This window comes from Filobasidium floriforme (genome assembly GCF_021052385.1).
Source record: "Filobasidium floriforme strain CBS 6241 chromosome Unknown HD553scaffold_19, whole genome shotgun sequence".
NCBI lineage: Eukaryota > Fungi > Basidiomycota > Tremellomycetes > Filobasidiales > Filobasidiaceae > Filobasidium > Filobasidium floriforme.
Genome location: NW_025763640.1, coordinates 101,180 through 117,064, shown reverse-complemented (window position 1 = coordinate 117,064; position 15,885 = coordinate 101,180). Strand labels below are relative to the sequence as shown.

Sequence of the window (15,885 nt, the reverse complement as noted above, 5' to 3'; positions counted from 1 at the left end):
CCCCTTTTCCTACACGACTACGATGCCTTCAAGAGGTTCTTGAAGCATAACTTCGGGGGCTCCAACGAGAAAGCTGCAGCCCAAGCCGCTTTAGACAAGCTGGTTCAAACCGGATCCGCTTCGTCTTACTTCTCCGAATTCACCCAGTACAGTCCCTTGTGTGGCTTTAACGATGAAGCTCTTATCGCTGCAGCAAAGAAAGGACTGAAGGCCAAGGTGGTGGAACGTCTCGGTATCCTGAACAAACGGATGGAGTTCGCAGACTTCAACGAGTTCAGGAATGAGGCCGTCGACGCGGACAATAGGCTTCACGATGATGGGGTTCTCAACCGAGAGGACGAGAAGCGGAACGCTCGCAAGGATAGCAGGAAGGAACCGAATCCGGTTCGATCCGAGCGAGTTGTCACCGAACGGACCAAAACCTATGAGAAGGAGGTCGTCAAACCCAGAGGTTCGACTCCTTACCAGAAAGGTCCTATTACCGATGAAGAAAGGAAGAGGCGCCGCGACCTCGACCTTTGTACTTATTGCGGGAAGGCCGGACACTACGCTTCAGCCTGTCCTGTTCTTGCCGGCAGAAATGGAGGAAGTACTCCTAATGTCGAACGAGCTAGAAATGCGACAATCGAAGCAGTTCCGGCTCCCACCTGGGCATACAAAGCGAATCGAACCGAATGGATCAAGTTTCGCTTCCAGGGGCAAGACCCTCTGATTACGGTGGACTTCCATGCAGGAGCATCTTCTTTTACGACCGATGCCCTGATCGACAGTGGAGCCAGCTGTAATTTCATTCGTCCCTCTGCGGAGGTACTCCAATACGTTGAGGCGATCCCTTATGATCAGCCGAAGCGACTCCGGTTGGTTGATAACCAACCTAACCCGAATCAGCGAGGAGAGATCACTCATTACGTGAATCTGATCTTCTATGTCGGAGGACACATCGGTCCTTACTCCCTCGACTTCGACATTGCGGAAATTGCGGCCCCAGACATTATCCTGGGAGTCCCATTCGTCAAAGGTCTTCGCACCATCACGGATTGGGACACTTGCGAGATCAGTTTGATCAAGCCGGATTCGCCTCTCAAGGGAACGAATCTGGAATATTTGGAGCGAAACCGGTTCCTCCGAAGACAAGACCCGGAAATTGTCGACACAGATGTCGATCCTCGAGCGCTACGGGATTTAGGTCTGGAACACGACGACGAAGAGGATTACGACCTCGCATCGGAAGAGATGCGTCAAGTGATCCCAGTTGAGTTTCATGACTACTTAGACGTATTCAGGAAAAGCGATTACACCAGCCTTCCTCCCCACAGGTCGTACGATCACGTTGTGGAACTGCTACCAAACGTGGAGTTAAAACGACTCAAGCCCTACCCACTCTCTGCCGCGGCAGACAAGTGGCTCAAGAATTGGATCGACGAATCGAGGCGGATTGGGCACATTGAACCGAGTTCGCATTGGTTCGGTTCCCCGGTCTTCCTCGTGCCAAAGAAGACTCCCGGAGAATTCAGGATGGTTACCGATTTCCGAGCATTGAACAATGCTACAAAGAAGAACGCGTATCCGCTTCCGAAGATCAATACCACCTTAGAACGAGTTAGCAGAGCTCGCTTCTTCTCCAAATTCGATATGCCAACTTCGTATCAGTTACTTCGAATGCGAGAAGAGGACGAGGATTGGACGACAATCCTAACTCGCTACGGGTCATTCAAGTCTCGAGTAATGCGAGAAGGTATGACCAACGCAGGAGCCAGTTTCCAGTTCTTCATGAACGATGTGTTCAACCCCCTACTGGATCAGGGTGTTACCGTATACATTGACGATATTCTGGTGTATACGGAAACGAGGGAGGAACACATTCGGCTCATCAAGGAGGTTTTTAACCGGATCCGCGCCTTTTCGCTTTATTTGAAGCCGAAGAAATGCGAGTTCTTCAAGTCTTCTATCGAGTTCCTCGGCTACATTATCAAGGATGGGCAAATCGCTATGGCTCAAGACAAATTGGAGTGCATCCGAACTTGGCCCAAACCGACGTGTATCAAAGAAATTCAACGATTTCTTGGATTTACCAACTACTACCGACGATTTATCAAAGGATACGCTGGGTTAACACTTCCGCTTGTGAAGTTAACCAAGAAGTCCGAGCCGTGGATCTGGGACGAGAAGCAGGATGGCGCGTTTGCTACACTACTTTCGTCCTTCGCAAGCGAACCCGTTTTAATTCAAGCGGATTCGGACGAAATTTGCTATCTTGAAACGGATGCCTCGGACTACGCCATCGCCGCCGTCCTTAGCCAGCGCTACAAGGACGAACAGTTGCACCCGGTGGGGTTCTTTTCAAGGAAGTTGAACCCTGCAGAAATCAACTATACGGTCCACGACAAAGAGTTACTTGCGATCGTTGAAGGATTCAATCACTGGAAGCCGATTCTGCTTGGGATGGCGAAACCGATCGAAATCCTCACCGACCACAAGAACCTTGAATATTTTGCCACCAACAAGCAGCTTAATCGTCGACAGATTCGATGGGCTGAAACTTTGGCGGATTTCAACTTCTCAATCCGGTACCGACCCGGAACCAAGGGAGGTAAACCGGATTCGCTTACACGCCGACCGGATTACCACCCAGGTAGGGGAGGTATTAATTCTTTCGAACACAATCAGCCCAACTTCACCACGCTCTTGCCCAAAACATTGTGGCTCAACAGCATTAGAGAATCGGAACTCTACCGAAGAGCTGAAGAACAGGATATGGCTGCGATGAACGAGTATATCCGCGAGATGGAAGCGAATCCAGAAAAAGGGGGAGATGGAGATATCATCGACCGCATCATCAGCAAGGTAAAGACAATCGCGCTGACTGATGAATTCGCTTCCACGGCATTCAGAGCAACCTGGAAACAGGACGAAACGGATCTGGTTACCGGAAGCGAACCCGCTTCGGACGAACAAGTCTGGTCCTGGACCCAAAACGGGATTCTCAAGTACAAGGACGCTATCTACGTTCCCGACTGCGAGAAGATCAAGCTCTGCGTGCTGAAAGCACGACACGACGCTTCACTGGCTGGACATCCCGGAAGAGAAAGAACTATCGAACTTATCTCAAGGGATTACTACTGGAACGATTTGAGCAACTTCGTAAAAGCCTATGTTGCATCTTGCGAGGTTTGCCAACGAGATCGTACCAATCGCCACAGGCCTTATGGCTTATTGAAGTCACTTTCGGTTCCGTTTAAACCGAATTCGGATCTTTCCATGGATCACGTGGAAGAACTACCAAATTCGGAAGGATTCAACTCGATACTGGTAATCACCGACCGATTCACCAAGCGAGTCAAGTTCGTCCCTACTACGACAACTTCTACAGCTAAGGACTTAGCCAAGATCTTCCTCAAAGAGGTCTTTACGCAGTATGGGTTACCCGACAGGATCGTGTCGGATCGGGGAAGCAAATTCACTTCGAAATTCTGGAAAGAATTTACCGCGCTTCTCGATATTTCGAGCGACCTGACTACAGCTTACCACCCTCAGAGTGATGGAGCCACTGAACGGGTCAACCAGTCCCTCGAGGGATTCCTTCGGCACTATAGCAGTTATCACCAGGACAACTGGGCAAATCTGCTTCCCTTAGCCGAATTCGTTTGCAACAACGCGAAGCATAGCGCTACAGGTATCTCTCCTTTCATGGCAACCTTCGGCTACGAACCACGATTCGACGTCAGTCTCGACAAACACAGGGCTGAATCCCTCGTCGCAAGGATCGAAGCCAGGGATATGAAAGAGGTTTGGGAGCAGATGCGAGTACAGATGACCGCAGCTAACGAAAGAGCTGCCAAGTACTTCGACCAGAAACACCAAAGTCCTCCCGAATTCACAGTAGGATCGAAGGTCTATGTTTCATCGAAATACATCGCAACCAAACGACCTACCAAGAAGCTGGATCACAAGCGATACGGTCCCTACGAAATCATTGAAGCGATTTCGTCTCATGCGTACCGGATCCGCTTGCCGGCCACACTCAAGGTTCACAACGTCTTCCACATCGACATGTTGGAACCACATTGCGAGAATCCATTTGATGGACGAGTACAGACGCCTGGACCAATTGTCGAATCTCCGCACGATGACGAGTATGAGGTCGAAGAGATTATCGACAGCAGGATCAGGAGACGCCAATTCGCGTACTTAATCAAATGGAAAGGATATTCGGGACCTGAAGGACAAGATTGGGTACCCCTCGAAGACCTCAACAACACAGCAGAGGCACAAGAGGAGTTCCACGTTCGGTTCCCGACTAAGCCAAAGCCTCCGGGTTGGGAAGCGTAGCTGTTAGAGATCGACGCGGTCGCGACGCGGGGCGCGCCGAGACGCGTTCCGGCGGGCCACCCCGAGGGCGGACTCCGCCGTATTTGTTGTTTACATTCGAACATTGTACTATCACTAAAGACCGGATGCTGGGCATCCGTTATTACTATATAGATGTATACTCCTACCCTCGCCTCTCTCCCGCTCACTCGTCCGGCGGACCAGCCCGGGGCAGCAGCCCGGCGGACTCGTCGCCGTAACAGAATAACGGATCAACCCGTGAGCCCGAGGAGGCAGGTACCTGCGGAAGATGCAGGTCGTGAGTGTACGATCGGGATGTTGGGCTCCCCAGCGGATCCGGAGGAACACCTTACCTTGTTGGGTACGGTGTACCCCGAGGGGAGAGCCGTAGAAACAGTCCTGCTGTTGGATTGTGGGGCGACGAACCTGTTCATGGACAAGGGGTTCGCTGCGGAACATGGGTTCGTGGAAGAGAAGCTCGAGAAGCCGAGGATGCTTAGGGTGATCGACGGGAGACCGATCAACTCCGGTGCAGTGACCCACCGGACAAGTACTAGGCTGAGGATTGGCCGACACACCGAGTCGGTCGCGTTCATGTTGACGGACCTAGGGTCGTATGACGTGGTTTTGGGAGCGCCATGGTTCCGGCGCCATAACCCGATCATCGACTGGACGTCGAATGGAGTGGAGTTGGGGGATACCTGCCTGGGTCTCGGATGTCTATGAGACAGGAAAGAGGTGGTGTTCTCCCCCGAGGAGTCTACCCGAGAGAGAGTCCGGCGGAGCACGGCGTCGGAGGAGATCGACAGGGCCGCAATGGAGGGGTCCTACACGCTGTACGCAGCACGCCTGGACGCGGTGGTGGAACAACCGCCCCCTGCCAAGCGGCCGGACCTGTGGGATTGGGACGTCCAACCAATGGACTCGTTCCCGAACGACTTGGACCCGCCGGAGTACATGGAGACACTCCGGGAAAGGGTCCCGAAGAAATATCACGCCTGGCTAGGCGCGTTTTCAAAAACAAAGGCAGATACACTGCCGCCGGCGAGGTCCTTCGACCACGCCATCGATCTACTCCCCGGGACAACCCCGCCATTTGGCAAGTGCTATGTGCACTCCGCAAAAGAAGGAGCGGCGTTGTCGGAGTGGATTAAGGAGCAGACGGAGAAGGGCTTTATCCGGATGTCAACATCTCCGGCGGCGAGCCCCGTGCTGTTTGTTCCGAAGAAGGATGGGTCGTTGCGGCTCTGTATTGATTACCGGAGGTTAAACGACATCACGGTCAAGGACCGCACCCCCTTACCCCTTATATCGGAGACGTTAGATCGTCTTAAGGGGGCGAAGATCTACACCAAGTTAGATCTGCGAGGGGCATACAACCTCCTCCGAGTAAAGGAGGGTGACGAGTGGAAGACTGCGTTTCGAACGCGGGAGGGGCTTTTCGAGTGCTTGGTGATGCCCTTCGGGCTCACCAATGCTCCAGCCTCGTTCCAGAGGTGGATGAACCACGTGTTCCGGGATATGTTGGACACCAAGGTGGTTATCTACCTGGACGACATCCTGGTTTTCTCACCGGATCAGGAGTCGCATGACGAGGCCGTCGGAGGAGTCCTTCGGAGATTGTTGGAGAACGGGCTTTACGCGAAAGCCGAGAAGTGTGAGTTCGATACGGACCACACCGAGTTTTTGGGGTATGATGTTACTCCACAGGGCGTTCAAATGAACGACTCTAAGATCAAGTCCGTAATGGACTGGGCGGCCCCTACGAACGTGAAAGGACTCATGTCCTTTCTGGGGTTCGCCAACTATTATCGCCGCTTCATCGAAGGGTACTCGAAGAAGTGTAGGCCGATGCATGACCTTACGAAGAAGGGTCGAAAATGGGAGTGGAGTAAGGAGGCGGAGGCCTCCTTCCAGGAGCTGAAACGGGCGTTCACGACGGCGCCGATCCTCGCTCACTTTGACGAGGATAAAGAAATCTTGTTGGAGACGGACGCCTCCTCTGGGGCGATCGGGGCGGTGCTGTCCCAGGAGGGAGCCGACGGGAAGATGCACCCCGTGGCTTTCATGTCGAAAAGTCTGACGTCGGCCGAAAGGAACTACGACGTTCACGACCGCGAACTCCTCGCGATCGTGTACAGTTGCACGGTATGGCGGCAATACCTCGACAGTGGTCGACTCATTCGGATCCTTACGGATCACAAGAACCTCGAGTACTTTCGTACCGAGAAAATGCTGACGAGGAGACAGGCGCGGTGGTCGCAGCGGTTGAACCAGTTCAACTACACCCTGGAGTACAAGCCCGGGACGGAGAATGGTAAGGCCGACGCATTGAGCCGCCGGGAAGAACTGATGAAGGACTCCAAGGTCCTGGAAACGGAGATTCTGCTACGGCCGCAGAACAGCGAGCTGCCGATGCAGCTGGATGCTCTCACGATGGAAGAGAGCGAAGGGGCGCTCCGCCGGAGCGTTGCGACGGACCAGTGCCAAGGAGCACTCCGCATATGCGGAACCTTGCAACTTCCGGAGGAAGAGATCCAGCGTTTACTGCTGGCGGAGCTGAAGGAGGACACCTTTGTTAAGGACGCCTACGCGGAGTTGACCGCCGGGGCCGAGCGAGCTTCCCGAGCGCCGGAAGGCAAAGCGGAGGAATGGACGGTGGACAGCGACGGATTCCTCCTGTATCGAGGATGGATGTATGTCCCCGATAAGGAGGTGTTGCGTAGCAAAGTGCTCGCGCTATGTCACGACCAGAAGTTGGTCGGGCACTATGGTCGGGACAAGACGACGGAGATGGTTCTCCGGGAATTCTGGTGGCCTCGGCTAAGAGAGACGGTGGCCGAGTATGTGGCGACCTGCGACGTATGCCAACGGAACAGGAGACCGCGGGCAAAGCCCATGGGGGAGTTGCACCCACTACCGGTACCGGAAGGGAAATGGAAGTCGGTCACCATGGACCACATTACGGGGTTGCCCGTGTCGAAGGGGTTTGATTCGATCCTCGTAATAGTGGATCGTTTTACGAAGAGGGCGCATTTCGTGCCCTGTCGGAAGGACGACGACACGCATGTGCTGGCGTCGATATTCGTCAACGAATGGGTGCGGCTCCATGGGTACCCTAAGGATTTGTTGACCGATCGAGGGGCGTTGTTTACGTCGCGATTCTGGAGGGACGTGTGCAAGATCACCGGGATGAACCAGCGGCTGTCGACGGCGTACCACCCCGAGACTGACGGACAGACGGAGAGGACCAATTCCACGTTGGAGCAGTATCTCCGGAGCTACACGAACTTCCAGCAGGATGATTGGGCGGAGTTGATCGCTATGGCGGAATTCGCCTACAACAACGCGTGGCACTCGGCGATCAAGATGTCGCCTTTCATGGCCTCCGAAGGAGAAGATTTCAAGTTCTCCCTTCGCCAAGTCCCGGGGAGCATCGAGTCGGCAGCAGCCTTCCGGGAGCGTATGGAAGAGGTCCGCGAGCAGGTTATGAAGTCGCTAGAGCTCGCGCGGACCAATATGGCGAAGTACGCCGATCGCAAGCGACGGAATGTGCCGACGGAGGGGTACGAGGTCGGGGACCTGGTGATGTTGTCGTCTGAGCACATCACCACGGTTCGACCGAGCAGGAAGCTGGATTGGAAGACCTTCGGCCCGTTCCGAATTACGGAGAAGGTGGGAAACTCGGGCCTTGCCCGACGACTGGAGCTGCCTAGCAGTATGAGGCGCGTGCACAACGTGTTCCACGTATCGCTATTGATACCGTACAAGGCGAACACTAGGGAAAGCCGACGGGTAGACCCGCCGCCACCGCCCAAGGTAGCCGACAACGGAGAGGCTGCTTACGAGGTGGCTGAGATCCTGGATTCCCGAGTACGTAAGGGTCGAGTCGCTCGAGTCGAATACTTCGTCTCGTGGAAGGGGTACGATATGGCGCACAACGATTGGGTCGGAGCTGGAGAGTTCGACTGGGACGACGACGTCGTGATATCGTTCCATCGCCAATACCCGACGAAGCCAACCCCACGCCGGTCGGAGTACCGCAAAGGGGGTTCGGAGAGTACCGACTGACACATCCGGAGTTTGTGTCTAGACGGGGGATACTGTTAGAGATCGACGCGGTCGCGACGCGGGGCGCGCCGAGACGCGTTCCGGCGGGCCACCCCGAGGGCGGACTCCGCCGTATTTGTTGTTTACATTCGAACATTGTACTATCACTAAAGACCGGATGCTGGGCATCCGTTATTACTATATAGATGTATACTCCTACCCTCGCCTCTCTCCCGCTCACTCGTCCGGCGGACCAGCCCGGGGCAGCAGCCCGGCGGACTCGTCGCCGTAACAGTAGCTTTCCCGAATCCGCTTCATTGAACCGATCCCGGCTGGACCGAGATACGGATAAACATATGTTCTGAACTCTTCTGGATCTCGTCTTGGACTTCTCGCTCGCATAGGATTCATCGTATCAAACGACTCGGATTGAAAGAAAATACAAAACCCAAAAACAAATTATAGACGAAGCGGAACCGCTTCAATCCTTCTTGGCTCGCTTCGGCGGGCGACCATCATTCTCTTCCTCTTCCTCGTCCTCGTCCGGATCCGCTTCCTTCTGCTTCCCCTTACCCTTCGGAGTCGACTTACCCCCCGACTTCTTCGAATCCTTCGGAGTCGACACGACTCCGGTCTTCCTCTTCTTGGGCGTGGGCGCCGGCAGCGGGTTGATAACCCTCTTGAAGGCCGCGTCACCTTCCGCCGCGATCGCCTCCCGGACCTTGTCAAGGTCTTCCAAGGCCTTCGAGAGACCCTTTTTGATGCCCTCATCCTCGAGCAGGTCGGCGTAGATCTGAATACGGTCTCTGGCCGATTGCTGCCAAATTCGGTTGCGTTAAAACAGATTCGGTTCGTTGAAACAAATTCGACTCACTACCTGCGCTTCCCATCGAGCTCGAGGAAGCAGACTACTCGTCGCCGGAGGAGTAGTCGGTTGTGCTGCATTCGCAGCAGCCGCGGTGTCGGGGCTGGGGACTCGGCCGGGAGGTTCCGGAATCGGCTGTCCGGCAAGCGAACACTTGTTTCGCCGACCAGTGCACTCCGCACAACCCTTCAAGGTCCCAGACCTTTTGGAGATACATCCCCAACTCAACCCCTCGTCCCCGAGGCCCTCGCAGTCCTCGCACTTAGGGTCGTTCACGATACCCTCCTTGGCTTGGGCGCGAGCTAGGCGACGTGATTGCAACTACCGAAACGAACAAGATTTAGCCGAATCCGCTTAAACGCAAGCGAAACGAGCTTACCACCGTCCTCCTGGTCTTCACCTCGCTGGCCGTCCCAACTCGAGTCGAGAAAGGAGGCTCGCCGGGCCTCGCCTCGTGATCGATGATCTCTTGGTCGGTAGCGTTGACGATACCAGCGTGGGCTACAAAGCGGATTAGCTCGAAGCAAACGGTTTCGCTTAAACAATACGAATATTACTCACTATCCCACCACTCGGGCTCAGGCGTCGACGCCAACTCGTCTCCCTCAGTGCGGACCGTGCCGATGTTGATCACGCTCTCATCCCCAATGTCGATGATCGAGTCGGCCCCCTCGCTTTCGGCTAAAATCAAGCAAATCTGGTTCAGCGAAACGAGTTCGATCGACGGGTACCGAGTACGAACCAGCAAATTCAGGAGTCCCGAACGCTCTTTGATAGCGACTCTCGATCTGCCGTTCGTACGCTGACCCTGGAGACGCGTCGGGCGACTCACCCGGTACACCGCTGTCGCGGTAGTCCGAATCCTCATCCTCGGACGTCGCCACCTTCTTCTTCTTCTTCTTCTTCTCCGACAGGTCGTCAAAGAAGTTGGCAGGCGCTGCACCCGTTCGCTGAGTCGGCTGTACGCCCTCGAAGTCGATGGGCCGAGCTGGAACGCGATTATCCAAATTAGCTTCGTCGAACCGGATCCGGTAGAAACCAAACAGAAACGCTTACCAGGTTCCGGGCTCGACGACCGTTGGCGCACGAGAGCACCCCCCAAATCGATGTTCTCGACATCGACCCTCGCACCCGCCGATGCGGCTCCTCTCCCTCGACTCGACCTCGCGCTGTGTCGGCCATGTCGACTCCGCTGAATCGACCTCCCTCGAGGAGTCCTGGGCGGCGACACGACAGCTACAATCGAGCAAGAATAGACATAGTATCAGGTCACGAATTATCAATTCAGGATCCAAGCAGATTCGCTTTACTCACCCGCACTCGGCCCCGCAACCGGTTCCTCGTCGACCACGTCCAAAGGTTGCCCGGTCATGGCAACATCCTCGCCCGATATCGGGCGCCCAGTTGGCCTACGAGCTTCCCCGTAGAGCCCTTCCCGACGAGCCGGTTCACCACCTGCGAAGAACTCAACAAGTTCAGCGAAACGAAACCGCCTTTCGGAACCGAATCTGCTTACCTTCCAACCCCGATCGGGTCACCGACAGCCCCCTTATATTCGAGGCCAAATTCTGGTCGACCTCGTCCATGTCGTCCATATCGAGGAGTTGTTTGAAATCGAAAATTCCTCCGGAAAAGACCTGGTTGACTTCTACACACAAAGCGGAACTGGATCAGTGCACGCAAAGGAACCGAATCGACTCGAATTGCACGAACGAGAAGCTGAGTCTCCTGGATTTACGGTCGAGGCTCGAGAAGGAGTCGAGCGTTCCTCAATCTTGGGAGATACGTCAGGAGACGGCATCGTTGAGTATCTTCGAGAAAGGAAGTGCACAATTCGTTTCAATCGAAACGGATCCGGCTTATACCCCCACTCGACGCGAGTCGATGGGCCTTAGCGAAATGGAAAATTCGGTCGCCATCAAATCAAAACAAACGCGTCGTAGACAATCATCAAACAAATTGATGCGATCAATACTTGAAACACGATGGCTCGGGGCGCGCCATTCCGGAGGGGGATATACTGTTACGGGATCATCACGTGAGTCGACTACCGACACACAGGCTAGATCTACGGACATCAGCATACACCTAAGTCCGGCTCGACGAGGCGAATCCGATTCCCTCGGAGCAGATTCGGTCGTCCCTACCATTCGCCTTACCATTCACCGAAACAACAATACGTTCCCGGTACACATCACACACAGGTACAAGGACCTCGAGGTACACGACAACTCTACTCAGGACCTCGCCAACCTTACTCGACGTACCTAGGGACAAATGAGAACTCAAACTCGCCTCCTCTACCGAATCCGGTTGCTCTCGACAGGATTCGTCTGTTCGCCATCTCGTTCTTCCAGTTTCGCCATCTCTCGCCATTCTTTTCTCTTGGGTCTTTTCAGTGTTCGCCAGCCTCGTCTCCGTACTCGTCTCCGTATAAATAGCTAGAGGAACTTGACCGAATTCGATAGAGGACGCTCTGTAATAGTAATAGGTCAAGTTCCGATATCACATTCAATACACGCCTATCTGACTTGTTACAACATCTTCAAGACGTGTTGCGGAGAGGTTACAACTCAAGGACGTCGCTAAGTATCTACGCTTCATCGTTTTACCTTAGACCGAATCCGGTACCTCACACCGAGTGATCACCTTCCTTATCCATACATCTCTGGATTCGTATCCCGTACCCGAACCCGCTTCATCTAAGCGAACTTGCGACATTCTCCCGACTACCTGCGATTCACCTATAAGCACCCTACGCCTTACGACTTAGGACCTATCTCGATTAGCGACTTCCGCCGTAACAACGAGACCATCGAAGATAGGGTTCCCTTCCCACTGACCATCTGGCCTCTGTTGCCAGGTTTCTCCCTATGAAGACATACGATAGTATATCAGGTCGATGGCCACGACCGGGTGAAGATAGATGAGGTTTCACTCACGTAACAACGATTTCCGAACGTCGTTCGGAAGTGTGCTTTGAGGGCAGCCTTGATGCCATCACACGTATCTTTGCTCAGAGGCTTCGTACCATTCTTCCCTGACACTCCATGAGCGATGTAGAGTTGTACACAGGTCGCAGATCGATCGCTAAGTTCATCGAGCGCTCCGGTAAGATCCGGTTCGGATTCTGCTCGATTCGCGTTCCATTCGTCTAGCCACTCCCGACACCTCCTCATGTACCCTGCGTATGTTCGCTGGGTACGGGGGGCCCTTAGATGACCATCTATAATGGCCTGAGAGGCCTGAGCCGCCGTTGAGGGGTCTACACCCTCGTTATGTCGAATACGTCGTTGTTGGGGACCTTTACGGGCTGATTTAGCAGCCGTAATCTCCTTCCGAGTGGATGCCCTCTTGGTAGGTGCTTTAGAAGTGGTCTTGTTGGCTATATCTTGCGAATTGGGAGCTATAGGCTGGCCTTCAACCGAGTTGTCGTATCCCGAATTGCCGGCTGAAAGGTTTGCCAATTGCACTATAGAGGCAAGGTCGGCCTCGTACTCATCTTCGGGGCGGCTATTGCTAGGTCCGGCTCCAGATGAGTCGTTCCCATGACTGTACGAGTGGGAGGAGGTGTATACTGAGGTCTCTGGTGAAATATAGGAGGGTACAGGCTGGTAGTTCGGTGTGAAAGGGAGGTCCGGAGCGAGCGGAACGAAGGTGCGTGGTTGATGGTGATTTATCACCAACGGTGCGTTGTTAAAGGTCCTAGAGGTGTTCAGGGGGGTTCTACTAGTCATTGTGAAGCTGTCTGATGTGTAAAAGGTAGTATTACAGCTATCGTGTCGATATCGTACATCGATACATCGATCGACTTGTGGAGGTCGACTTCATCAACACTGCAATAATTAACAATTTCACCGTACAATTGACACGTCACTATAGTAGGACTGATAACGCGCGATTTAAGTGAATTTAAACGGGAATTCACCGAGATTTAAATTGAGTCAGGTTATGACCAGCTTGTGCCCTCAGGCAGTTGTCGCGAGCGGCGAGCGGTCGATGAGACAAGTCGACAACCGCAATGCGGTTGTGTCGCTCTGCAATGCGGTTGTCTCGCTCTGCAATGAAACCTGCAATAAACGAGCTCCCATGTGACAGAGTGGGTTATAGAGAGCAATCGAAAGGCAACGGTGCCGCACGGACGAGGGAGTTTCACCGGTCCAGCCGAAAGAATCCAACTCGTTCGAGCGAATTTCCTCCGACTGATAACACCGCCTCACGTGGTTTCAGCACATCCCAATTTCGAGAGATCTCCTTCGGCCTGACCCGTCTCCATTTTTTTTGTAGCCGGGATTTGATGGTGTCATACCACGAGGTGAGGCGGCGGCGGTGGCGGCAAATTGGTGCTTTCGTCATATCCGGGTGCAAGCTGTAGGCTGCAGGAAGCAACGTCACGCGGCCTCACGGGGAGGGAGGGGGAGGCGACGCATGCACACCGCGGAGCGCTCCACCCATGACCCGTCAAAGATGGTGGTGGAACTGCCCGAAATCCTGCTGCCTGCGACGACCTACTGCTTTCGGTAATCCAGCTCCTCCTGGCTCCTGGAGGACCTTTGCACTACTGCCATTCAAAAGGTCCCAACCCTGTTTCTACGGCTGCTCTCCTATGGGATATCGATCCACGCTAAAATAAAACTAGTCGCTAGTCGATTTCAAACACCCGGCAGGGACGACACCCTACCTCGCGCCAATCGTCTTTCAAGCTCGCAATCGCAATCGACTCAGAGCGCACACAGCAGGGAATCTGGTGCTCATCCGAACGATCCACCATTCGACACCCACGACCACGACACGATTTCACCAGTCGAGCCTCCTCACATGAACACCGGACTGGTCTGTTGTCGTTGTCGAGAACATCTGCACAGTCACGCCTAGACCCTAGACAGCCAACAGCTAGGTAGCTAGCGAGATACCACTCGCCGCTGATCTCATCGGTCCAATCCGGTACAATCAGCTTCGGTGACCTCGGACTGGTTAGCCTCGAGCTAGAGTCAACCTCGGTGAACAGCATTTCTGGTCCAGCACCAACTCCCCCTACGATCTCGTCGATTGTAGCAAAGCTTCAACGAGCGTCATCGACACCTCCGAGACGAAGAATTCGTCACGCAATCGACCTCGACCGCGATCGCCACACACAGCACGGCACAGCTGTTCACGAGATACGGAAGTTTCCACAACCACTCGGTTGATCGTGTACAGCGACACGCCAGTCGTCTTGGCCCGAATCGCAACTACATTCAGCAGTAAACATCTCTTATCCCCAAAACTTTCACGAAGATTAGGATCAACATCTCATGAGCTTCAACATGACGTCGGCAGCACTCCCCCCAATCAGCCAGGACTTTGCGAGGCCGAGCCTCTCCGATACCCGACGGCCTGCTACGAGTGCTGGGATCATTCAGCTCTCGGGTGCAGCCTTACCAGGGACCAATAGCCTCGGAGGTCAAGGTCAGCATCAAGCCCAAGGTGGCATGCACGCCGGGCAGATGCAACACAACGCCTTCAACGCGTTGAACGCTCCGGCGATGATGAGCATGAGGATAGGCGGGTCGGCAAAGGGGATGAACTCGGCGAGCATGTCTCTCGAAGCGGCGAGACGGTCTAGCTTGGGATTGTCTGCGATCGATGAGAACGCCCCGACCGGGTTGAATAACGAGCAGAAGGCTCCGATGACGACCCAAGGCTCGGGATTCCGCATACCCACAGGTGGTGGTGGGGGTCCGCCAGGGAGTGCAGGCGGGATGGGTCCTCCAGGGAGTGCGGGTGGCATGAGCAGTCATAGCAACATGCTTCGAAGAGAGAGTGATGCCAACTATGCGGGCGTGTTTGCGCATACCGTCGAGGATGCCAACATCTCACCCGAGAACGGCAGGAGAGATTCGATTGCTTTCAACAACCCGTTTTCTAACTCGGTCCTCGACCCAGCACTCATCTCTGGCGGTTCGCATAGCCGGCCTGGATCGCAACAGCAGCAAGGAGTCAGGTTTCAATCACCCGCTGACCCATCACAGAATCACATGGATTACTACTCTCCGGCAAACGCCTGGCGGCGTGCTTCGGAGCCTCACTTCAAGCACGCTCAAAACGGTTATGGCAGCCTTCCCAACTCTTCCGCTCTATACCCTGGCTCGAGCATGAACGGTCACCCATCCAATGCCAACAACGGTCTTTCCATGCGAGACCTGCAGATAGCCACGTCGCAAGGTCGCACGGATGATGTGCCCGCGACCGCACCCGTTTGGGGTAGTATGCAGCAGCCATCTCCAACATCTGCAACCTCGTTCGCTTCGGCTCCTGACCCTCGTTCGGCGTATGGTGGGTACAACGGATACCCGCCCGCTGCTCACATGCAACAGTGGCAGTACGGCTCGCTAGGAGGAAACGGTCAGACCCAGCCGACACAGCATCAACAACAACAACAGCTTCAGCAGGCACAAGCGGCACAGCGACGACGATCGACACAGGGAGCGACGACGGGGTATTACAGCACTTCGAGCCACAACGCAAACGAGGTATCGAGGAGACCTTCGGTCGTCGAAGGGCTGCAGCAGGGATACGGCCATGAGGCACGACACTCGATGGGCGTGCCGCCTAGCGGTCAATGGGCTGGTTTCCCCGTCGATTACCGATTCGGAGATGTC

General features: G+C 54.6%; 1 protein-coding gene across 1 annotated transcript; it reads right to left on the bottom strand.

The window, feature by feature from the left end:
* Nucleotides 1-11,933: 11,933 nt before the first annotated feature.
* HD553DRAFT_359529 (uncharacterized protein) lies at nucleotides 11,934-12,981 on the bottom strand (the record flags this gene model as incomplete). The annotated part of the gene is made up of 2 exons (XM_046183936.1): nucleotides 11,934-12,115; nucleotides 12,187-12,981. The coding sequence occupies 2 exons, from the start codon at nucleotides 12,979-12,981 to the stop codon at nucleotides 12,014-12,016; spliced, it is 897 nt and encodes a 298-aa protein (XP_046034453.1). The 3' UTR covers nucleotides 11,934-12,013.
* Nucleotides 12,982-15,885: the final 2,904 nt, after the last annotated feature.